Raw genomic sequence first — 25,320 nt, forward strand, 5'->3', positions numbered from 1 at the left:
CTTTAGCATGTGTCCAAATTAGTATCATTAAAAAAAATAAATGTAGGTCATTGTCTAGGATAAACATGCTATAAAATCCCAATGTGTCTTGGTAGTATCTTATGCAAATTCAGTTTGGTGGAGTGAAACAGTAGCCTGAGAAACAGGGGCCATGGATCTGGTCTCTGGTCTGTCACTGCCATTACTGAGTGACCCTGGGAAAGTTAACTTCCCTCTCCAGGCTACATACTTTCATTGTGAAAAAGAATGGTTGTTCGCAATCATCTTTAAGACCATCTTCTGTTCTAACATTTTATGATTTTACCTGACATTTTAATCTTGAGAGAAAAGTTTATTGAAATCACATCTTTTGAGATCTTCCTTCTATAAAATCTTTTCTATACCCGCTGCTTAAGAAAATTTTATTTCACTTCAAATTCAGTGTTGTTGAAAGAGTCAGAGAAAGAGTCTAAGTGTAGAAAAGAAAAAAAAATAATTAAAAATATTAATATTGAGCAATTATGGGGACATCTAGGCTGGGTTGGGACAGACATAAATGACCTTGTTCTATTCTAAATTCAGCTCACTGGCTTATGATGAAAAGTGAAAGGTTATTATATGGACTTACTGGGCAAAACCAGATTTTATAAATAATTACCTGTCAGACTGTTCAAGATAGACAAACATACGCCAGACCAACAAAAACACAGACCTGTCATATTTCTGAGAGAAATGTACGTTGAGTCTTCCTTCTCTGGGGCTATAAGGAGATCAGGTAAAATAAAATGAAGGGAAAGACCTGAACCCTGTATTTTTTGCCTTGTGCGCACTTTAAAATGTCTAATGTGGGAGAGAAGGAATTTTGATGTGAAAAATTAGTCCCTGAAAATTTCATACATCCATAAGCCTGGCAGATCGAAACCAAATACAATAAATGCTGTCGTTTTAAAAGTTAGGATGTTTACTGCAAGCTTATAATCTTCCATGATTAGGGATGCCAAGAAAAATAAGAATGATGGTAAAAAGAAAAGTTTGATCATACATTTCAACAAGCACAGACGGAACATCAAAACCCCTTGGCAATTTTTTTGATATTATATATCTGCGTTTTTTGTTCTTGACATGAAGATGTTTTCCAGAAGGACCAACACGGAACAGGTAAATGATAGTTAACAAATGTGAATGATGTGGCACGACCGTATTAACTGAGCCTCACGATGATGTGGTTGCAGGAGGAAAATCTTTCATGCTACTTCTTTCTGTTTTTATTGATTCTTTACAGAAGGCTGTTTCGGCATGTGTAAAAACCAGAATAAAAGTAAGACTACACAGAAGTCCTACAGAATTAAAGAAATGACTTCCTTTTTTTGTAATTCAAGTTGAATCAGGAACTGTACAATTATATCTGCTATATTTTGATTTGTTCTCAAAAGTTAGAGTTCCTCATTTAAGAGAGAAGAAAGTAGAGGTGCCAGAAGAGTAGCTCAGCTGCTACCAGCAAGAAATTAGCCAGTCCACGACTCTAATGTAGCTGTGGGAGTGCTGGGAAGGGGGAAAGCAAATCACTCACTGAGCTCTCCTTCGTCAAGTGATTGTGATGATTTTGTCTCTAAATGGCCATGTGCCGTGTGTGTGTGTGTGTGTGTGTGTGTGTGTGTGTGTGTGTGAGATGGGCCTGGAGACTGGAGGGACGGGGACCATGAGGACAGGGGAAGAGGGCCTACGTGAGCAAAAACACGCAGGAAGGCAGATTTGTAGGAAGTTCAGAAAGAAGGGATGAAGAAGTAACACATGCGCTCTAAGTAGGGGGAAGGGATGAGAGGATGGGAATAGACAGTTTATCACATCAATTAGGTACTTGATTAGTGTGAGTTTATAAAAGGAATATTTGTCTCTAAGATTCACATAGGATATATGTAATCAGCAGATGTTGAAGTTGGTGGGATACTGCAAGGGGAAAACTGACTGTCCTTTTCATTTTATTTCCTTTGTCCCAAACCTGAATTACAAAATGCATCAAATAAAACATAGACTAAACACTGGGGGGAGGGGCGGGAAGGGAGGGAGGGAAAGACACTGCTGTTAAGATATGTGAGCTGAGGGCAGTAAATTCATTCCAAATTAAAATTTCAAAATTGTGTGATCTGCATTCTTGTCCACCTACACACTACCCCAAACATCCTGCCATTAATTAGCTAAACGGCCCAGCCAGTAAACAAGAGCAAGCATTCAGGGGGCTGGAAAGGAGCTGGAGTCAGCCAGTTGATAGTCACAACAAACCAACCCACTCCTGAGGATACAGAGAAGGTAAACTTGTATTTTATTTTGTCCAAAGAGGGGAACAGAAATCACCTTAATATAACATTGCCTTTCCTGTTGTTACAGTCACAGTCCCATCAGCAGGCCAGAAAAGCCATCCCATTCCTGCGGTAGGCACTCTGTCAAAGAAAAAGAAATCTGCAATGAATTATCACATCAAGTCAAACCAGGAAAGGAGGCAAAAAAGCAAGCAGAGCTTTCTTCCTGTTTTGTAGACTTGGCTGCCTACAGTCTACTAGGGTGCTCGGTCGGGACATTTCTGGTGGCTGGGATATAGCCACCACTCTATTAGAAAGTCAGTGTGGTTAACAAGTGGTTAGTGATTCTATTTTGGGGGAGTGGGAGATATGCAAAATAAGATATCCCATTTTGTTAATTGATTGGGTTTGCTTAGGTCAAAGACATGTTGTGTGGAATCTGTTTGTCCTTTATAAACATGTGTTCTCTATTGGATATGCTCAAGAATCACTTCTAATTAACTATCTTAATAGTCTATAAATTACTGACTCGTTAGAGCCTTCCCAGGCCTAATTTATAGTCTCCGTGAAAAGCTTGGAAACAGACACTAACAGAGGCCTTTCCTTCCCGTGAAAATATGGTGATCTCTAAGGAGTTCTATACACTACTGACGTTACAGAAAACTTGAATCTTACATAATTTTCAATACATACACATGTGCATATAGATGTAAGTCTGAATATTCATAGTGGAATAAAATATTCCATAAAAGAAAGTGGGAAAACAGATACTAATGGCAATCATATAATACATTACAATAAATCAAGTAAAACTGCATGATTTTTTCTTTCTGCAAGATATATTCTAGAGCTTAGAACTGAAAAGCTGGACTACACAGAGGTTCTTGTGACTTGTTTTGAGTATCATAATGAGACCTAGAGTGAAGTAGAACTAAAATACAGGACTTAGGAAGAAAATTACCCTTTTCACCACATTTTGCATTATTTGAACTAGGACTAGTCATACTCAGAGGATTCATAACCCTCAATTAGATAGATTTTTTTCTATAATTTGTTTTCAGAAAAACAGAAAAATGACAAAAGCTCATATCAAGGATTTCCCCCCCCCTTAGGCTAATAAATTTGATGCTAGAATTTATATATTTCTGGTCTAATACATTTATTTTCAACAGCCATGTTATGGAAAATACAGAGTAAGTCTTTATGAGCAAGATAATGCTATGGAGGGGCTGAAGAGTTTAAATCTAAAAATGGTTAGATTACATGTATAATTACACCCAAGAAGAGAAAAGTGGAACCAAAAGAAAGACTTCTACCAACATGAGGTGAAACAAAATGGTTTTCGGCACAACTTTGTATTAATCATAAAATTCAATTAATTTCAGAACCTTTCCTCCAAATATTCTGAGCTTACTCAGGATTTACTATGATTGTCAGACTTTGGGATGCGGGCTGAAATTTCATAGATTGGTTATATAGCTCGGCAGCTCACTCCAAATCAGCATGTCAAGGATGAGAGAACAGTGGCACATTCCACCTTTCATTCCTCAGAGCCCTCTCTAGGAGCTCACTCCTTACCATTAGACTTTTTTGTGCCACTGGACACTTGGATTGAGGCAAACATTCTAACAAGGACCAGAAAAATCCAGCTTTACCTCCTAAGAGCGTGTACTGGAAAACTGTTAAATGAGTTCCTCAGAGAGCCACAAATAACTTGCAGGAATGGATAGAGTGTCTTCCCACAACCACAGGCAGGGGAGCCTCAGGCCTTGAAACAGCCCCTACTACCACAGTTGCCTTAAAGAGGCTTATGCCAAAGTAATACTTTTCAGGTTCTTGACCTTGATGTTTGAAATTTTACAACCACAGCGACAACCTTTAACATAACATAATATTTAAAGCATGGGGATGGTTTACATGGAGATAAATGGACCTGGGAGTAAAGCTGGATTCCTTGTAAAGGTAAACGGTTGAAGTGAGTCTTGTTTGAAAAAGAAATTTTGGCTCAGGAGAAGACTGAGACTTGCCTGAGCACACCTGAGAAATTACCAAGTTTCATTTGTCCAGGGTGAGAAATATGAAATAGTTCTTCCTAGTATTGAAAAGGTTACTTTTCAAAGATCAATTCACTATCACAATCTATCACTATTGTTTGAGAATGACTAAAAAACTAGAGACATTTGGTAACAGAGACTTCGAGTAGCCAAGTTTGACGAGAAAGCCAAGAGTTTAGAGCTGCCCCAGATTTCTGGAAGAAGTTCTTCATATTCCAGTTCTAAAATAGGGAAGGGACAAACAAGCATGTATGATTAGTGATGAGCCATTTCGCCAAACCAATCCCCTAGGGTCCTCCGTCCTGAGTCATAGCTTTTTCCTTTTGATGTACCAAGGATGTATATTGTCTGTGGAGGGTGATTATGGGAACATCCCAAATTTGGCATTCTTTGCAGAGTAAGCAACTTTAAAGGAAGATGGATGAGGACAACTCATCTTTGTGTCAACTGTGAATTTCTGTTTGTGTTGTGAATGCTAAAACTAAATTTAAACACTGGTGTGAGGGCCTTCTAGAGGCCACATTCTCCTGAAACCCTTTATTTCCTACTTACTCTCTACTGTTAGATCCTATGAATGATTCCCTGCTTCTAGATCTTTATAGATACTCCTACTTAGTAAAATGAAGGCCTTGATTGGAAACAGCTGGGACCACCTTCCTCCTATAAAAAAGTATAAATTAATCAATAACACAGCAGACTTCAACCTGACAAACCAGCTTCTACATGCTATATACCAAATTAAACTTTATTTAATAAGGCTCTGTTCTCAACTACTAGTTGCTCCTATATGAATCTGCTGAAACCCTTACACATGCTAGCACCTCTAGTTACCAGGAAAGATAGTTTTTTTAAAAAAGACCAATTGTAGTTAATAGGCTTTTTGTTTTTCTTAAATTGAGGATCAAGCCAGCTCCCAATTTTTGACATTCATATATTCATTCAACTCCATATTATGGCCTACTACCAGAATATCAATTTAACTGGATGAACTGACATATATTCTGTCTACGGCACTAGGAACTGATGAGTAGAAATTAATTAATAAGTTTTCACCTTTTAAATATAATTTTTTTTCTTATCTGCATATAGACAAGTTAGAGAAAAAATTAAAAACCTAAACTGGTTTATTTCTTCTTTTTTATGGGCCATCAGAATTTGTACATTTTATTATTTATTTATTTATTTATTTATTTTTTAAAAATGTTTTTCGAGATTTTTATTTATTCACGAGAAACACAGAAAGAGAGGCAGAGACACAGGCAGAGGGAGAAGCAGGCTCCTCGAAGGGAGCCTGATGTGGTACTTGATTCCTGGACCTCAGAATTATACCCTGAGCTGAAGGCAGATGCTCAACTGCTGAGCCTGAGGCATCCCAAAGATTGTACACTTTAAGGGATATAAATATAAATTAATATTAAAAGGCAAAAGGCTAGTATTTGTTTAAATCAAAGATAAATATGCTACAAAACATAACGTGTAGCTCCTAGTCGAATATAACTGTATATCTGTTCTTTGTACCATTAACTTAATTCATAAGGCTTGAAGTATAGATAAAACTACCCCTTCCACCGGTTTGGATTTCTACCTTACTCTCCACTACTAGCTTTCCTGATTTTTTTCCACTTTCTCAAACTTCAAACGAAATAAAAAAAAATTTCACTGTAGGGGCTGACATCAGTAAGATGGCTGGCTAGGAGGTCCCAAAGCTTGTCTTTCTATAAAAACAATGAATAAACAACTATAAACAGACAAAGCAGCTCTGGGAAAACTCTAGACTACAACAAAGAAGCAGCAAAAACCCTGCAGAGCTCAAATACTGAGCATAGCTGTACAGAAAAGTATAAGAAACATTTTACTGACATCACTCCATCTCCCAGTTCAGAGAAGCTCAGTGCAAAGAGGAACCCCTTCGGAGGGATTATACCTGATGGGAAAAGGAGAGCAGGAGAACTCTTGTAATCCTCATCACTGCCATGGACAGTTGTAGGCTTTGTTACCGAGCACTCCCACAGTCTGTACCAACGCTTAACCCAGCTAAAGGAGCTGCCTCAAGTCCCACTGCTATGTCTCCTCAGCAGGAGCTGGAGCCACTGCTGTGCTGAGAGCTGTCCCCCGGGGTCTCAGCTGATGCTGTGCCCCACTCTCTGATATTGGGCCATCATAGCACCTTGCCATCTGAAAATGGAAGAGCTGGTGCTTTGTGCCCTGCCTTTAGGGTTCTAAGTCATAGCTTTGATCAATCTTCACTGGGGCTGAGTTGCTGCTATTCTGTGGCTGATCCCTGGGGTCCTAGGCTGTGGATCTGACTTGTCATCACTACCTTGTGATTGGTGCTGCTGTTGCTACTCTCTGTCCCACACTCTGGGTCCAAAGTTATGGCACTCACTTGCCATTAGCAGGATGTCATGCTACAGCTGTGTCATACCCCTTGTGTCTGGAGTCACAGCTTTGGCCTGGCATCATGGTGGCCAAGCTGCTGCTGCTCTGTCAGGGCTTTGGCCCATCATCCGCAGGGTATGCTGTTGTTGTACCCCTTGTCCTGGGCCTAAGCCACTGCCCCCATCCTGGGGTCCAAATCACTATGGCGATCCTCAGAGAATCAGACCCTGGTTCCTTCGGAAACCTACACATGCATGCATATCAGACATTTGGACTGCTGTCATAACAAGTGGACCTGTGCCCCAGGACCCTGGCTTCACTGCTGTACTGGGTGCCAGTTCACCAGGCCTGGTACCAAGAGGCATTCCCCTCAGATAAAACTCCCTCCCACAGGAAGAAAGGAGAACAGAAAGACTCCAGTAGTCTTTCACCTAGAACCCCAACAGACCCTGCTACTTACAAAACCTCTGCAGTCACGGTCAAAAAGAACCCCACAGTCTTTGCCAATGTTGACCTCACCTGATGTAGGTGTGTTCTCTCTAGAATAAGAGTCACAGCACCCTACTCAGTCAGAACCCTCACAGTCACTTTCTGTTAAAATCTTTCCTCATCAAAGTCAGTCTGAAAGGTTGAAAGAGGTGATTCTTCTCTCAAATGAGCAAATATCAATGCAAAGCCACAAGAAATGTAAAACAAGGAAACATGATGCTGCCAAAGGTGCTTGATAATTTTCAAGTTATCTCCAAAGAAATGGAAATCTGTGAGTTACCTGAAAAAGATTTCAAAACAATTATTTTAAGGAAGTACAGTGAGATTCAAGAGAACACAGACAAACAACAAAATTAACTTAAAAAAATTATGCTGAGTGAAGTAAGTCAATCGGAGAAGGACAAACATTATATGTTCTCATTCATTTGGGGAATATAAATAATAGTGAAAGGGAATATAAGGGAAGGGAGAAGAAATGTGTGGGAAATATCAGAAAGGGAGACAGAACATAAAGACTCCTAACTCTGGGAAACGAACTAAAGGTGGTGGAAGGGGAGGAGGGCGGGGGGTGGGGGTGAATGGGTGATGGGCACTGAGGGGGGCACTTGACGGGATGAGCACTGGGTGTTATTCTGTATGTTGGCAAATTGAACACCAATAAAAAATAAATTTATTATAAAAAAATAATACAACAATAATGAGAAGTTCAACGAAGAAAAGTCATAAAAACATTTTGGAGCTGAAGTATGCAATCAATGAAATGAAAAATGCAACAGAGAGCTTCAATAAGAGTCTCAGTCAAGCAGAAGAAAGATCTGTGAGCCTGAAGACAGATCTCTTGATACTATCCAGTGGGAGCAGGAGAAAGAAATAAAAATGAAAAAAAGTAAAGAAAGCCTGTGTGAATTATGGGACACCACTGAATGAAACAATATTCATGTTATGGGAGTCCTAGAAAGAGGAGAGAGAGAGAGAGAAAGGGTCAGAAAACATAAAGAAATAATGACTGATAACTTTCAAAATCTGGAGAGAGATGGCCATCCAGATATATGAAACTCAAAGATCCCCAGAAAGATTTGATTTAAAGAGATCTTCACTGAGACAATATAATCAAACTCTTGAATATAAAAAAATAAAGGGAATTTTGAGAGCAGCAAAAGTTTATAAAGAGTCATCAGATATAAGGAGACCCTGAAAAGGCTATCAGCAGATCTCTCAGAAGAAATCCTTCAGATCAGGAGACAGTGGGATAATATACTCAAAGTGGTCAAAGAAATTAAAATGCTGTTCAAGAACACTTTACTCTGGAAAGTAGTTCCTGGGTAGTGATAAAGACTTTTCCAGACAAATAAAAGCTAAGGGAATTTATCACCACTAGACCTGCTTTTCAAGAAATGCTAAATGGAGTTCTTTAAGATGAAACAAAAGGATGCTAATTAGTAACATGAAAGCATCAAAGTATTAATTCACTGATATAGGTAAAGATATAGACAAATTCAAAATAATCTAATACTGCAATGGTGGTATACAAATCAGCAGACTCTAGTATATAAGTTAGAAGACAAAAGAGTTAAAAATAACTATAGCTACAATATTTTGTTAGTGGATATACAATATGAAAAAATGTAATCTGTGACACCAACATACAGTTGGGGGACAAGTAAATGTGTAGAATTTTTTCATGCAATGGAAGTTGTTTTAAACTTAAAACAGACTGTTACAAGATGTACTTTGAAAGCCTCATGGTAATCACAAAGAAAAATATATAAAATATGCAAATGATGAAGAAAAAGAATCAAAGCATACCATTACCAAAAAAAAATAATCAATTTTCAAGAGAGGAAGGAAGGAACAAAGAAACTATAAAACAATCAGAAAACATTTAAATGGCAATAGTAAGTCTTTACCTATCAATAATTACTTTAAATGTAAATGGTTTAAATTTTCCTATCAAAAGATATAGTGCACTTGACAAGATTAAAAAAGGAAAGACCCAACTATATGGTACTTACAAAAAACTTTTCAGCTTTAAAGACACTCATGAGCTGAAAGTGAAAGAAATGCAAATGGAAAGGAAAAGAAAACAGGGGTAGCTAGCTATTCTTATATCAGAAAAAAAAAAAAGAACTTTAGGTCAAAAGTTGTAACAAGGGATAAAAATGGTCATTATATAATGATGAAGGGGTCAATTTATCAAGAGGGTATAATAATCATAAATACATATGCACTTAATATCAGAGCACCTAAATATATTAAAGGATTATTAACAGATCTGTAAGCAAAAACACATTGATGCAAAAATAGTAGGGGATGGACCTCAATACCTCACTTTCAAAAATGGATAATTATCAGACTTAATATCAATAAGGAAATAGTGGACTTGACATACTATTTATTTATTTATTTATTTATTTATTTATTTATTTATTTATTGACATACACTTTAGATCAAATGGACCAAACAGACATATATAGAACAGTCCATCCAACAGCAGAATACAAAGTATTCTCAAGTACACACAGAACATTCTCCAGGACAGATCATATGTTACATTATAAAGCCAGGCTTAAAAACTTTTAACAGGCTTAAAAATCTTATCAGCACAATGGTATGAAACCAGAAATCAGTAACAAAAGGAAAACTGGAAAATTTACAAATATGTAGAAATAAAACACACTTCCAAACAATCAATGGGTCAAAGAGGAAATCAAAAGGGAAATTAAAAAAAAAATCTTGAGACAAGCCAAACAGGAAACCTAACATGCCAAAACGTATGAGATGCAACAAAAGCAGTCCTGATAGAGAAGTTCATAGCAATAAATGTCTGCATTAAGAAAAAAAGAAAGATTTAAAATAAACAACCTAATCTTTACCTCTGGGAATGAGAAGAACAAATTAAGACCAAAGTTAGCAGAAGGAAGGAAATAATAAAAATGACAGTAGAAATAAATGAATAGAAAGACAGTAGATAAGACCAACAACTGAGAGGTGGTTTCTAAAAAGATGAAGAAAATTGACAACCTTTAGCTAGACTAAAAAAAAAAAAAGAGATAAAAGAAGAGACATTACAACATAGATCACAAAAATTGGATCATCAGAGACCATATGAACAAGAATATGCAAACGAATTAAATAACTTAGAACACAAGGATAAATTCCTAGAATCTGCTACTTACCAAGACTGAATGATGAATGGAAAATCTGAACAGACCAATAATGAGCAAAGAGATTGAATCAGTAACACAAAATCTTCCAACAAATAAAATCCCAGGACCAGAAAGCTTCACTGATGAATTCTACCAAAGCTTAAAGAAGAATTAATACCAATCCTTCTCAAACTCCCAAAAATAGAAGAGCAGGAAGCACTTTAAAACTCACTTTCCAAGGCAAGCATTTTGATACCAAAGCCAAGAAAGGACACTACAAGAAAAGAAAATTACAGTCTAAGACTTTGGTCAAAATTCTGACATGGGTTTTTCCCCACACCAACAAGCACATCTTGGATACCAGTTCAGTGTCCTACAATTCAACTTAATTCTGACATATCTACCTGGAGAGAGCATCAGATCCCACAGGTTAAGGACTCAGTCCTACAAAACTGCTGCCTCCCAGCCCCCTCACACTGTAGATGCCAACTGCAAGTCCAGTTTACCACCTGTGCTTCTGACTGACCAGCTGTAGACTGGAGGTTTCAATGATCCCCTCCTTGGGTTTAATTTGTTAGAATGGCTCACAGAACTCAGAGGAACACTGTACTTATAAGACTGCTGGTTTATTACAAAAGTATACAATTCAGGAACGATCTGATGAAAGAGATACATAGGGCGAGGTACAAGGTTAGGGCATGGAGCTGCCATGCTCTCTCTGAATGTGTGTCATTCACCCTGAATCTCCATGTGTTCACCAACATGGAAGTTCTCTGAATTTCATGTTTTTGTTTTTGTATTTTTGTGGACTTTCTTATATAAAGAAGATTGATTAAATTTATGACTACTGGTGACTGAACTCTATCACCAGCCCCTTTTCTCTCCCTGAAGGTTGGGTGCTAGGATGGAAAGTTCCAACCCCTCTAATCACATGACTGGCTCCACTGGCAACCAGCCTCCATCCGTAGGTGTACTCTAGAAGTCACCTCATTGATATAACAAGAGACACCTTTACAGTCCATGAGAAATTCCAAGGCTTTTGGAGCTCTGTTCCAGAAACAGGGATGAAGATCAAACATATATTTCTTATTATAAAAAACAATATCACACAAGCCATGTCCCTGTTGAACATAGATGCAAAAGCCCTCAACAAACTACTAGCAAACTAAATTCAGTAGCACACTAGAAGGATTAAGTGAAGTTTATCTCTGGGGTTCAAGGATGATTAAACACACACAAATCAATAAACATGATACACTACATTAAAAGAATGAAAGGTAAAAACCATATGATCATTTCAATAGATGCAGAAAAAGCATTGACCAAAGTCAACATCCTTTCATGATAAAAACTCTCAACAAATTAGGTATACTAGGAATGTACCTAAACATATTAAAGGCCATATAGAACAAACCCAAAGCTAACATCACGCTTAATGGTGAAAAGTTAAAAGTCTTTCCTCTAAGATCAGGAACAAGGTAGTAGTGGAAGTACTAGACACAGCAATTAATCAAGAAAAAGATAAAAGGCATCCAAATCAGAGAGGAAAAAGTAAAATTATATCTATTTGCAGATGACATAATCTTTACATAGAAAGTCTTAAAGAGGGCAGCCTGGGTGGCTCAGCAGTTTAGTGCTGCCTTCGGCCCAGGGTGTGATCCTAGAGACCTGGGATCGAGTCCCATGTCAGGCTCCCTGCATGGAGCCTGATTCTCCCTCTGCCTGTGTCCGTGCCTCTCTCTCTCTGTGTCTCTCATGAATAAATAAATAAAATATTTAAGAAAAAAAAAAGAAAGCCTTAAAGATGCCAGCAAAAACTTTTAGAATTATAAATTAATTCAGTAATGCAGGATACAAAAATCAATATACAAAAATCAGTGGTGTTTCTGTACACAAACCATGAATTATCTCAAAGAGAAATTAAGAAAGTAACCCTATTTACAATAGGATCAAACACAATAAAGTCATTGGGAAAAAATTAGCCAAGGAAATGAAAGACTGCTGGTAAGAAAAATTGAAGAAGTCACAAATAAATGGAAAGATATCCTGTACTTGTGGACTGGGAGAATTAATATTGTTAAAATGTCTATACTACCCAAAGCAATCTACAGATTCAATTCTATCAAAATTCCAATGGTTTTTTTTTTTTTTTTACAGAAATAGAAAACATAAACGTAAAGCTCATAGGGAACCACAAAAGACCCTGAATAGCCAAAGCAATCTTGAGACAGAAGAACAAAACTATGTTTCACATTTTCTGACTTCAGACTATGTTACAAAGCTATAGTGATCAGAATAGTATGGTGCTGGCATAAAAACAGACACAGATCATGGAACAGAATACAGAGCCCAGAAATAAACCTACATGTATATGGTCAATTAATTTTTGACAAAGGAGCCAGGAACGGACTAGGGGAAAGGACAGTCTTTCAAATAAATGGACAGCCATATGCAAAAGAATAAAACTAGACCCATATTTTACACCATATACAAAATCAGAAACAAAAATCAACTCAAAATAGATTAAAAACTTGAATGTAAGACCTGAAATTGTAAAGCTCCTAGAAGTAAACACAGAGAGTAATCTTCTTGACACTGGTCTTGGAAATGATTTCTTGAATAAGATGCCAGAAGCAAAGGCAACAAAAACTAAACAAGTAGACTACATAAAAAGAAAGAGCTCCTGCATAGCAAAGGAAACAATAAATATAAAGGCCACCTACAGAATGGGTGAAAATATTTGCAAATCATATATCTGATTAGGAGTTAATACCCCAAATATAAAAGAACTCAAGTAATTTGATAGCAAAAAAGCAAGTAATTCAATCTAAAATGCGCAAATGACCTGAACAGGCATTTTTTCAAGGAAAACATACAAATGTCCAAGGGGTATATGAAAAGGTACCTAACATCATCAATCATCAGAAAAACGCAAATCAAAGCCACAATGAGACATCCCCTCACACCTGTTAGGATGGCTATTAACTAAAAAGATAAGATGTTGGTGAGGATGTGGAGAAAAGGGAACCCTGATACACTGTTGGTTGGAATGTAATTTGCTACAGTCATAGAAAACAGTATGGTGGTTGTTCAAAATATTAAAAATAGAATTACCATATGACTCAGCAATCCCACTTCTGGGTATATATAGTAAAGGAAATGAAATCAGTATCTTAAAGAGATATCTGCACTTCTATGTTCACTGCATCATTCTTCACAATTAGCTAAGATATGGAAATAACCTAAATATTCTCTGATGATGAATGGATAAAGAATATATGGTATATATTTACAACAGAATATTACTTAGTCATAAAATAGAAGGAAATCCTACCAAGTCTGACAATATGGGTGAACCTGAACGCATTATGCTCAGTGAAATAAGCCAGGCAGAAAAAGACAAATACTACATGGTATCACTAAAAGCTGATTTCATAGAAACAGAACAGAATGGAGGTTGTCAGGGGCTGTAGGAGGAGGGAAATAGAGAGATATAGGTCAAAGGGTATAAACTTTCAAGTATAGAGGAATAAGGTTTGAGGACCTAATGCGGCTCTGTTTGTCAGATGGTATTGTACACTTGAAAGCTGCTGAGAGTAGATTGTAAGCACTGTCACCACACACACACACACACACATACACACACACGAGTTAACTACATGAAATGATAGGTATGCTAATTACTGTATCTTGACCTTAGTAATCACTCCATAATGTGTATGTATATCAAATTACCATGTTGTGCACTTTAAATCTATATGGTTATGTTTGTTAATTATTCCTCAATAAAAGAAAAAAAGAAAAAAAAAAAGAATTTCATTGTAGTGGGTCCCAAATTCACTCACCTATACCTCATTTCTCAAAGGCCTAAGATAGAAGATTTTGATTCCATTGCTTGAATTCCTATAAATTTGCATAGTTTGATTTTAGCAAATCTTTATCGAGTTCTTACTTTATGTCAGCCACTATGTGCTTGGTAGTATGATAGAGAGATAAGTAACACAGTCCTGACTCTCACTAAGCTTCTAATTAATTAATTAATTAATTAATTAATTAATTTTAAGCTTCTAATTTAAAGTTAAAGGTTTAACTATCAAGGAAAATGCATTAAGAGGCCATTCTCAAGGATGAGAAGGAGGAACAAAACAAGGCAGCTCTTTTGTTTATATTTTTTGCATTTTATTCCAGTTTTATTTCAAATAACATTTAAAAGGACTTGAGTTTTATATATTTCTTAAAGCAGGGAGGGGCAAAGATTTAAAAATGCTAAGATCATGGTTAATAGTTTATGAAGCACTTTCATGGCCAAATCTAATTTAGCCTTACTACAACTAGTAAAAAAAAAAAAAAAAAAAAAAAAAGGAGAAAAGAAAAGAAAAGAAAAAAGGTCTTATTATTCCCCTTTTTTAAAGTGACTTGACTATTGAGTGATAGATTTAGGATTTCAAGCTCAGGGCCTGTACACTTTTCATTATGCCACGTCTTACAATAAGCAAAAGAAAACAAAATCCTTGAAATCTGGCATAATTTATTCTACCCAGATTACTAAAAGAGGTACATATTTTTCTAGTCCTAAAAACTCAATTCTTGCTCAACAAAATTTTAATTCTAATTTAAACTACAGCAGACTGGTACAATACTTCAGAGGGTAGAGGTGGGACTTGAATCTAAATCATCTTCAGTTTGAAGGGATTCTCAACTAGTCCTTATTTTCCAAACCAATTTTAAAAATAGTGTATAGTAACCAACAAAAATAGAAATAAGAAAACAAAACAAAACAACAACACTGTATGCCCAAATCACCTGAGAAACTTAAAAAAATAACAGATACTCCAGCTCTCCTTTAAGTCAACTGCTCTGAGTGGAGTTTAGGCTTTAGAATGCTTGAAAAGCAATCCAAGTGGTTTGGATGGACAGCGAGGGCTAAAAATGGAGGTAGAGTGGATGAGTATACCATTAATAAACTCCCAAAATGGTTTTGTCAATAAATGGCTCTTTTTAAGAATCTGTCATGATTATACAGTAAATAATGTTTCTTAATGGAAATCCTAATATTGGCATTTAATTTAATATAGGAGAAATACATACTAAGGTTATCAGACCATGCCTTTTACCCAGATAGCAGATGGGATACCTATATCTCTTGTTTCTCACTTAAAGATCATTATTTTTCTATCTTCCTAGATGCTGGGATGCCACTGTGGAGAAGCACAGTCTTTCAGACTGCCACAACATGTTTAATTCCATAATGAAAATGTAGTGTGGAAAACCCACTAAACCAAGCTGAACAAAAACCCTTTGCTTATATCTAGAATCAAAGAACAACACAATTTTGGGATGGGAAAGTATCTTGTGAACTCCTCTCTTCTAATTCCCAGTTTAACAGATGAAAGAAACTAATGCTGAGAGAGAGAGAGAGAGAGAGAGAGAGACAACCCCCTCCCCCCATCACTGGTCAGCCCAGGATTCCTGACTCAGTCCAGGGCTCTTTATGGATGGTTCTCATTCTGCCCAAAGCTATGTGTTTAGCTTCTCAGACCCTGATGGGGAAAACAGATGTGGGCAAATTGTTTTTCCGGATTAAGAGCCCTTGGGAGCAAAATGAAAGTGAAGGGACTAAATTGTGTGTGTGTGGGGGTGGGGCTTAATGATGTCTAAAACAGTACAGCTGAGTAGTTAGAACAAGGCAGGCCATTATGAGCTCTTTGTTCTACTTCTGGCTCTTCTGCTATATGATTAGCTCTTCCTTGGAGAATCACTTAATTTCCCTAAGTGCCCCAAATAATAATTTCGATAAATGGATGAAATATCAAAATAAGTAGGATGAACATGGCTGGAAGGTTCTATGGCAAAGGTATTTTTGCATCTTTGGGACTTTCAGGGGGTGACATACCATGTGTTCCCACAGAAGTTTTACTAAGGCTGTGCTCAGTTTCTGATTTAAGGCTGAGCAAATAATGTGGCCTGCCTGGATCTGTTTGGAGTTGGCCAATTTGAGTTACCTCCAGTAGTAAAAAAAGATTTGGAGCATATATTCGCCCTTTCCCAAGCTCCTCCTAACTCCCATTTGACTAAGTATGGGACACTCTTTGCATTTTAGTTGATTTGTAGACCCCAGGCGCTGCCCTGGTGGTTTCCCAAGTGTTCTCCTGCACACTACAGGGAGGAAGAGGGTACAGAGGGCAGGGGTCCTAACAGGTACCAGCTTGGCTTTATTAGTGGGCAAAGGTGCAGGGGGTGGGGTGGGGGCAGGGAGTGCAGCAAACCAGGAGCAACAGGCTTTCATTTGTTCTTACTAAGTTAACCTAAGTGTTTGATTTATTAAAATAGTTGAGTTGGATGGGAAAATAGGTACTTCTCAGACTGCCAAGTTAGTCCTCCTTTTTGCCCCACCTACTTCCAAGTTTTACCAGTAAAAACCAGCTATGCTTCTATCTGGCCTTTTTCTACCTCTCTTCTGGCAGCAACATTGGCGAATATATCAAGTTGTCTCAAATTCCACTGCCCCCAGATGCCCAAAGTCAGCCCTGCCCTCTGTGGGGTCTCTGGATTCAAGCCGTCCTCCAACCCCTCCATCTGCCTTAGGTGGTGACTGTGCCCAAGAGACATGCTGTTTTGTTTTAATGCTACAAATCTTTGAAGCTCTGGAACTTCATATCAAAGCAAGTAATAGTTTTTTAAAAGATAAAATATGCCCTCTTTTCTTGCTGCCCTTATGTCTGCGTGTGGGCAAGAGATTTAATTACAATGAAGAAAACTGAATGGTGGTCTAAGATTCTTAAAATCAAAGTGGTAACCATGGCTGAATTTCATTAGCAAACATAAATACAAATAGGCACATCTTGTTTGTACCAATGCCATGTGACTTTTCCCCTTTTGATAATTTCATTCTAACTGATATTTCAGAGAATCTAAATTGAACCATATGATGTATAGCACTGTAACATGCAGAGCTCTTCATTAAGCATTTTCCTTTTTTGTATACTTCCCAATGTTATAAATATCCTGTGAAAATCATGGGGGCAGTTTGTCAGACAGCAGAGCCTTGATTTAAGAACAGTGGAGGGAGCCCTGCCCTTTAAATAAGAGGTCTTGTTTGGCTGGCAGAATGGGAAAAAAGATATAGCATTAACTCTCATTCTATTCCAAGTAACTGGGAGCCTATAAATCTTGAGGAACTTGTCATTTTATGCATGGTTTTCTCTAAATGTGTGTCATAGTCTTCTTATTACCAAGTTATTTCAGCGTTCTGAACATAAACATCTCTAAATTAAAATTTAGTTATTAAAAATTATGATTTCTAACTAAGTAATCCCAATCAAGTTATATGAGAAATGTGTTAATTTAATTTTTGTTGTTGAGCAAAAGAATTAAGTGGCTGATACATATCACATTGTATTTTAGAAAAAAATGTTTTTTGTGAATGTTATTTTCAGCAATTTTACAAGAGACTAAAAGTATACCATTTCCACATATAAATTATTCTTTCTGTGATATTGTGTGCATTTAAATACATCTATGGTTAAAAATAATTTGTTGCCAATGATAAGTTCTTCTTTAGCTACTTTATATTGCAAATAGTCAAAACACAGATGTCTGAAATTATTTCAAGTCACAAACATACGTAATATATGTAAACATTGTCACATTGGCAGGAGTTAGTAACCAAAATCTCCCATTTTGGAGGAGCTCAGGTCTAACAACACTTAATTCTCATTTCTCTTGATTAACTCAGCATCTGGAAAGCAGGGAACTTGCTACTTTATATATCTCTATATGGCTAGGGCATAACCCAATGAATGGCCAGTAAGTAGGGGCTCATCTATTGAATGAATGCATTTAACTAGAAAATAGCTTAGTTTCCTCTAGACAACAATGAGTAATGTTAACATGTGTTCACCATCAGAGCAGGGGCTAGGATATGCTTGGCTCCTAAAAATTAGGCTTAAACCACACACTTATCATTTCACAAGATAACCATCAGTAGCAGTTGTTAAGAAAAAAAAAATAGTGACCTTAATAATTCAACCATAAGCCATACTGCAAAGTAAATGGTTATTCTGATAATAGTTCTCAGTTCCCACGGGAGCATTTCTGGGCTTCTCATTACTGTTATCTGCCAGGAGTAAAACATTTTGCACTGGTGAAGCCAACTGTTACCTTGTTTGCCAGAAAAAGAGAATCCAAGTTATCTAAAACAATACTGCTAAATTGTTTTGTTGTGTCTAAACATTTTAAGCCCAAATATTCTGTTACTGAAAATTAATAGTAAATTTATAGTAAATAGTACAAAATAATTTCTTTTTTACAATCTTGGTCGTGTGGCAAATACTTAATTACATTTTCCAAGTCTTCAACAATGATATAAGATAAAAATACAAAGAAAACATTTGCCTCAATGGCCTTTGCCAAATTCAAAAATATAACACAAGGAGTAAGGGCAAGGATGGTAATAGCTGTTTACCAATAATCAAGATACTGATTTAGAAGAGTAAGTAAATTATAGTTAAGGTTTTTAAGAATTTTTTTGAAGACAATAAGTAATAAAATTAGGACATGATAATCAGGACACAGTAGTTAATAATATCAACCACATATGGTAGCCACCGAGGGCATATTTCTGTATGAACCTACTATCATTTATTTATTCAATAATACAGAGTGTGAAGTGCAGTGGATACAATAGTGATTACAGATGTGGTTCCTCCCCTTCATGTTGAATGTTTAATGAGGGGACAATATTGAATGAGAAATGACAGAAGTGATGGGAGTTACAAAATGAGAATAAGGTATAATGGGACCATATGAGAAGGTGGTAAGGGTGGGTGATGAGACTTACTGAAGGAAAGATATTCAGTTGAGACCTGAGTTGGAAATGGGAGAAGAATAGGTAGTAGGTCGGTAAGACCTACTGAAGGAAAAGATATTCAGTTGAGACCTGAGTTGGAAATGGGAGAAGAACAGGTAGTAGGTCCGTAAGACCTATAGAAGAGGGAGCTTGACTTACCTTATTCCCAAATACCAGTCTATAATCTAGGCTTGTTACAATAAATATTAAATCCAACCCACACTATCTACCACTAAAGGGTTTCTCAAACTTCTGGTAAGAAATGCTCAATGTTAGGGCAGCCCGGGTGGCTCAGCGGTTTAGCACCACCGTCGACCCAGGGTGTGATCCTGGAGACCCGGGATCGAGTCCCACATTGAGATCCCTGCGGGGAGCCTGCTTCTCCCTCTGCCTGTGTCTCTGCCTGCCCCCCCCACCCCATGTGTTTCTCATGAACAAATAATTAAAATCTTTAAAAAAAAAAAAGAAAAGAAATGCTCAATGTTATATATAAGCATTCAACCAATTCTTTTGAATCTCTGCTTTAGGCCTGATATAAACTCTTCATATTAAATTGGAATAATCGTAGGACTTCCAGTTCTTGCCTGGCATGTAATAAGAAGCTTGGACGTTGCTACTCTGTCTTAACTAAAAGCTGAACAAACTGGAAAATCAATAATTCTTCTTAGATCCAAAAGAGAAGTGTGGTCATAGGGCAAACCACTTCTCCTAAAATCAGAAAGATAGGAGAATACAGAGAATCACAAGTTACTGAGAATATGGACTGAATCACAAACTTCTATGGGAACCAGTGCCAGAGTAGAGAAACCTGAACTGTAATGGACAAACTGCTAGAAGCTCTCGTGGACAAATCTGGGAGATAACACTCTAGTGGGACTCAGTCATGGGGGACAGGGAGGAGGGCCCACACTTTTGTGAGTTTTTCCTGTAGGAGCCCTACCAGGTTCTCACAGTGAATATCACTAAAAAAATCTCCTCATGTTTTGGGTAGGAAGAGGGGACAAAACATTATGAAATATACCAGAGCATTCTGTTCTTAACAAGATCTACCCTGAGGAGAAAATTTTTTTTTTTTTTAGGAGAAACTAACCACGGACTAACTGCTGGGATTTTATCAGAGTCTAACTGACCTGGGAAAAGGGAAATACCCAACTTGTTCCCACTGTGGCCTTCCTGTTCACCTAACAGGGGAGTGGCTGGAGAGGGGAAGACTAAGAGGTATCTGTGAAGTTCACAGTCCAGAGGCACACACTTGCTAAAAGACCAAGACCTAACCATACTAGTACAGAATGCTTCCCCACTCCATCTTACCACTACATTAATAAAGGCCTATTTATAATAGTTCCTTTTACCCAGTACACCATGCCTGGCTATTAAGACAAAATTTCAAGGCATACTGAAAGGCAAAGAACAGTTTGAAGGGACAGAACAAGCATCAGAACCAGATTCATTTATGATAGACATGCTGTATTAAGAGACCAGAGATTTAAAGCAACTATGATGAAAACGCTAAGGGCTTTAATGGATAAAGTAGATAGAATGCAAGAACAGATCAGCAATGTAAGCAAGGAGATGGAAATTGTAAAAAAGAATCAAAATGAAATGCTAGAGATAAAAAACATTATATAGAAATGAAGAATGTGTTTCATGAGCTTATTAGTAGACAGGATACAGCTAAAACAAGAAACTCTGAACTTGAGATTATCTCATTAGAAATCTCCAAAACTGAATAGCAAAGACTAAAAAACTATAAAACACAGAGCAGAATATCCAAGAACTGTGGAACAGCTACAAATAGTGTGACATATGCATGATAGGAAAACCAGAAGGAGAAGAAAAAAAGAATAGAAGAAATATCTAAAAAAAATGACTAAGAATTGCTCCAAATTAATGACAGGCACAAAAATCACAGATCCAGGGAGTTCAAAGAACACCAAGCAGAATAATACCCATCCCTCCAAACAAAACAAAACAAAACAAAACAAAACAAAACAAAACAAAACAAAACAACCTAGGCATATCATATATAAACTATAGAAAACAAAAAATACTTAAAGATGCCAGAGCAGAAAAACACCATACCTATACAGGGGCAAAGATAAAAATTATATTTGATTTCTCTTCAAAAGCCATGTAAGCAAGAAAAGAGTGGAGAAAAAAAATTTCAAGTGTTGAGAGAATAAAACCACCAATCTAGAATTCTATACCCTGTGATATAATCCTTTAAAAGTAAAGGAGAAACAGACTTTCTCAGACAACAAGAATGGAGGGATTTTTTTTGCTTGTAGTTCTGCCTTGCAGGAAACAAGAGAGAGAAGGAAAATGATACAAGGCATAAGCTTGGAACTACATAAAGAAAGAAAGAAAAATGGAGAAGGAATAATTGAAGGTAAAATAAAAATTTTTACTTTTATGCTTAATTGAACTAATAACAGTTTGTTCAAAATTAAAACAACAGTATAATCCATTATGTTGTGTGTGTGTGTGTATATAAACACACACACATATGTATATATATACACACACACATATATGTATATATGCGTATGTATACTTATCTATAAATGAAATGTATGACAGGAATAATAAAAGGGACAGGAAGGAGGAATTTAGATTATTTTGTTCTTGTAAGGTACTCATACTATCCATCAAGTGGTAGTTTTATTGGAAAGTAGATTTTGATTAGCTATAAATATATATTGTAAATTCTAGGTCAATAACTAAAGCAAGTTAAAAAAGGAATATAATTGATATGCTAAGAAATGAGAAAAGGTGAAATCACATAAAATGCTCAATATCACAAAAAGCTGAAAAAGACTGGAAGGCAAAAACAGGAACAAAGAATGAGTGCAATTAATAGAAACAGTAACAAATATGGTAATATTATTCCAACTATATCAATAGTCACTTTGAATGTTAATGGTCTAAATGCACCAATCAAAAGTCAGAGATTATCAGGGTGGATCAAAAAACAAGGCCCAACTATATATTGTTTATAAGAAACCCACTTTAAATATAAAGAAACATACAGATTAAAGTAGGTGGATGGAGACAGATATACTATGCTAACAGTAATCAATATAAAGTAGGAGTAGCTATACTAATTTCATACATGGCAAACTTTATAGCAAAAAAGTGTTAACAATCCTTAACAGGCATACCCCTAAAAACAGAGTGTCAAAATATGGGAGGCAGAAACTAAAAAGCTGCAAGGAGAAACAGATGAATCCACTATTATAGATGGAGACTTCAATACCCCATCCATCAGAAATGCACAGATTTAGCACTTAGAAAATCAGTAACCACATGGTGGAACTCAGTAACACCATCAAAGAACTGAACATAATGAGCATCTATAGAGTATTTCATCCAACAACAGATTAAATATTCTTTTAATGTTCACATGGAGCATTCATTAAAATAGATCACATTTGGGGCCATAAAACATACCCTAACAAATTTAAAACAATAGGAATCATACAATGTCTGCTCTCAGACCACAATGTATTAAACTAGAAACCAGTAATGGAAAGATAGTTGGAAAATTCTAAAATACTTATAAATTAAACAGTATATTTCTGAGTAATATGTGGGCTAAAGAAGACATCTCAAAGAAGTTAAAAAATATCTTGAACTAAATAGGAATGAAAACACAACTTGTCAAAATTTGTGGGATGTAGCAAAAGCAGTTTAGAAGGAAATGCATAGCAATGAATACTTGTATTAGAAAATAAGACAGATACAAAACCATTATCTAAGCTTCCACATTAGGAAATTAGAAGAGAAAATTAAAATTGAAAGTGAGGAGAAGAATAGAAATAAATATCATAGCAGAAATCAATGAAATTGAAAACAGGAAATCAATAAGAAAAAACCCTACAACCAGTTCTTTGAAAAGATCAATATGATCAATTAACCTCTAATCAGGCTAAGAAAAAAAAAAGAGAGGACACAGATTATTACTATCAGATTTGGAAGAGTAGACATCACTATCCTATGGACATTAAAAAGGATAATAAAGGAATATTACAAAAAAATTAAACTTAGAAGTTTGATAACCTAGATGGAATGGACCAATTCCTTGAAAGACACAATCTGTTATAAACCCACAGAAGGAGAAATAGACAATCTGAACAAGTATATATCTATTACAGAAGTTGAGTTAATACTTAACAACCTAAAACAGAAAGTACTGGGTTCAGGTGGTTTCACTGGTGAATTCTACCAAACATTTATGGAAGAATTATACCAGTTCTTTATGATCTCTTTCAGAATATACAGAAGATACAAGCAGAGGGAATCATATCTTGACTTAATTAAGGGCTATGAGGTCAGGATTACCTTAATACCAAAAAGAGACAAAGACATTACAAAAAAATATAGATCAATGTCCCTCATACACATAGATGCAAAAGTCCCCCCCAAAAATATTAGTAAGTTGAATCTGGCAATGTATAGAAAAAATTAGGACAGCCCAGTTGGCTCAGCGGTTTAGCACTGCCTTCAGACCAGGGTGTGATCCTGGAAACCCGGGACTGAGTCCCATGTCAGGCTCCCTGCATGGAGCCTGTTTCTCCCTCTGCCTGTGTCTGTGCCTCTCTTTCTGTGTCTCTCATGAATAAATAAATAAAATCTTTTAAAAAAAATTATATGCCATGATCAAGTAGGATATAGTCCAGGTATGCAAGGCTGATTCAGCATTTGGAAATCAATTAATGTAATCTATCACATCAACAGGCTAAAGAAGAAAAGTCACATGATCATATCAACAGGTACAGAAAAAGCATTTGACAAAACCCCAAACCCATTTATGATAAAAACTCTCAGTAAACTAGAGATAGAGGGGAGTTTCCTTAACTTGGCCAAGAATATCTACAGAAGTCCTAAACTAGTATCAAACTAGAAGCTCTCCCACTACGATCAGGAACATGGTAAGAATGTTCCTTCTCACCACTACTTCTCAACATTGTACTGGTAGTCCTAACTAATTCAATAAGAAAAGGAGATAAAAGGGACATAAATTATGAAGGAAGAAATCAAACTATTTTGTTTGCAGATGACATGATCATTTATGAATAAAATCTGAAAAGAATCAACAAAAACATTCCTGCAACTAATAAGTGAAAATAGCAGAGTTGCAGGTATGAGGTTAATATACAAAAAGAAGCCATTTTCTTATATGCCAGCAATGAACAAGTAGGATTTGAAGTTAAAAATACACTATTAAAACACAGTATCATTTATATCAGCATTGGCCAAAATGAAACACTTAGGTATAAAGTTAACAAAGTACATACAAGATCTATGTGGGGAAAACTAGAGACCTCTGATGAAAGAAATCAAACAAGAACTAAATAAATGGAGAGATAATCCATGTTCATGGATAGAAAGACTCAATATTGTCAAGATACTGAGACAGTTCTTTCTAACCTGATCTAAAGTTTCAAGGCAATTTCAATAAAAATTCCAGTAAGTTATTTTGTGGATATCAACTGATTCTGATTCTAAAGTTTATATGGAGAGGCAAGAGACTCAGAAGAGCCAGTATAATATAGAAGTAGAAAAACAAAATTGAATCACTGACACTACCCAATCCCAAGACTTATGAAGTTACAGTAATCAAGACAGTGTGGTATTGGCAAAAGAATATACAAATAGATCAACGGAATGGCATAGACAGCCCAGAAATAGATCTACATAAATACAGTCAACATATCCTAGACAAAAGAGCAAAGGCAATAAAATGGAACAAAGAGAATCTTTTCAACACTTGCTGCTGGAATAACTAGACATACACATGCAAAAATTGAATCTAGTCACAGATTTTAAACCATTCACAAAAATTAACTGAAAATGGATCACAGACTTAAATGTAAAGTGCAAAGCTCTAAAACTCCAATAAGATAACAGGAGAGAATCTTGATAACCTTGGGTTTGGTGATGACTTTTCAGATATAACACCAAAGTCATGAACCATGAAAAAATTAGGAAGCTGGATTTAACTGAAATTAAAAATTTCTGCTCGTAAGAGATACTGTTAAGAGAACGAGAAGACAAGCCATAGGCTGGGGGAATATTAAGACTACTATCCAAAATATATAAAGAACTCTTAAAATTCAGCGGTAAG

The 25,320-nt window shown here is 36.3% G+C and overlaps 1 protein-coding gene across 11 annotated transcripts in view; it reads right to left on the bottom strand.

The window, feature by feature from the left end:
* Window positions 1-1,221: 1,221 nt before the first annotated feature.
* SUPT3H (SPT3 homolog, SAGA and STAGA complex component) overlaps window positions 1,222-25,320 on the bottom strand; it is a 530,131-nt gene continuing 506,032 nt past the window's right edge. For 7 of the 11 annotated variants that reach the window (XM_038554227.1, XM_038554225.1, XM_038554226.1 and 4 more), the window contains one exon: window positions 2,271-2,436. In XM_038554227.1, coding sequence (XP_038410155.1) covers window positions 2,365-2,436 — 72 coding nt within the window. In that variant the 3' untranslated portion in view covers window positions 2,271-2,364. Of the gene's footprint in view, window positions 2,437-4,882; window positions 4,991-25,320 lie in introns of all 11 variants that reach the window. The other 4 variants (XR_005367772.1, XR_005367773.1, XR_005367774.1 and 1 more) reach the window with 4 other exon arrangements.

The sequence above is a fragment of the Canis lupus genome, chromosome 12 (assembly GCF_011100685.1).
Source record: "Canis lupus familiaris isolate Mischka breed German Shepherd chromosome 12, alternate assembly UU_Cfam_GSD_1.0, whole genome shotgun sequence".
NCBI lineage: Eukaryota > Metazoa > Chordata > Mammalia > Carnivora > Canidae > Canis > Canis lupus.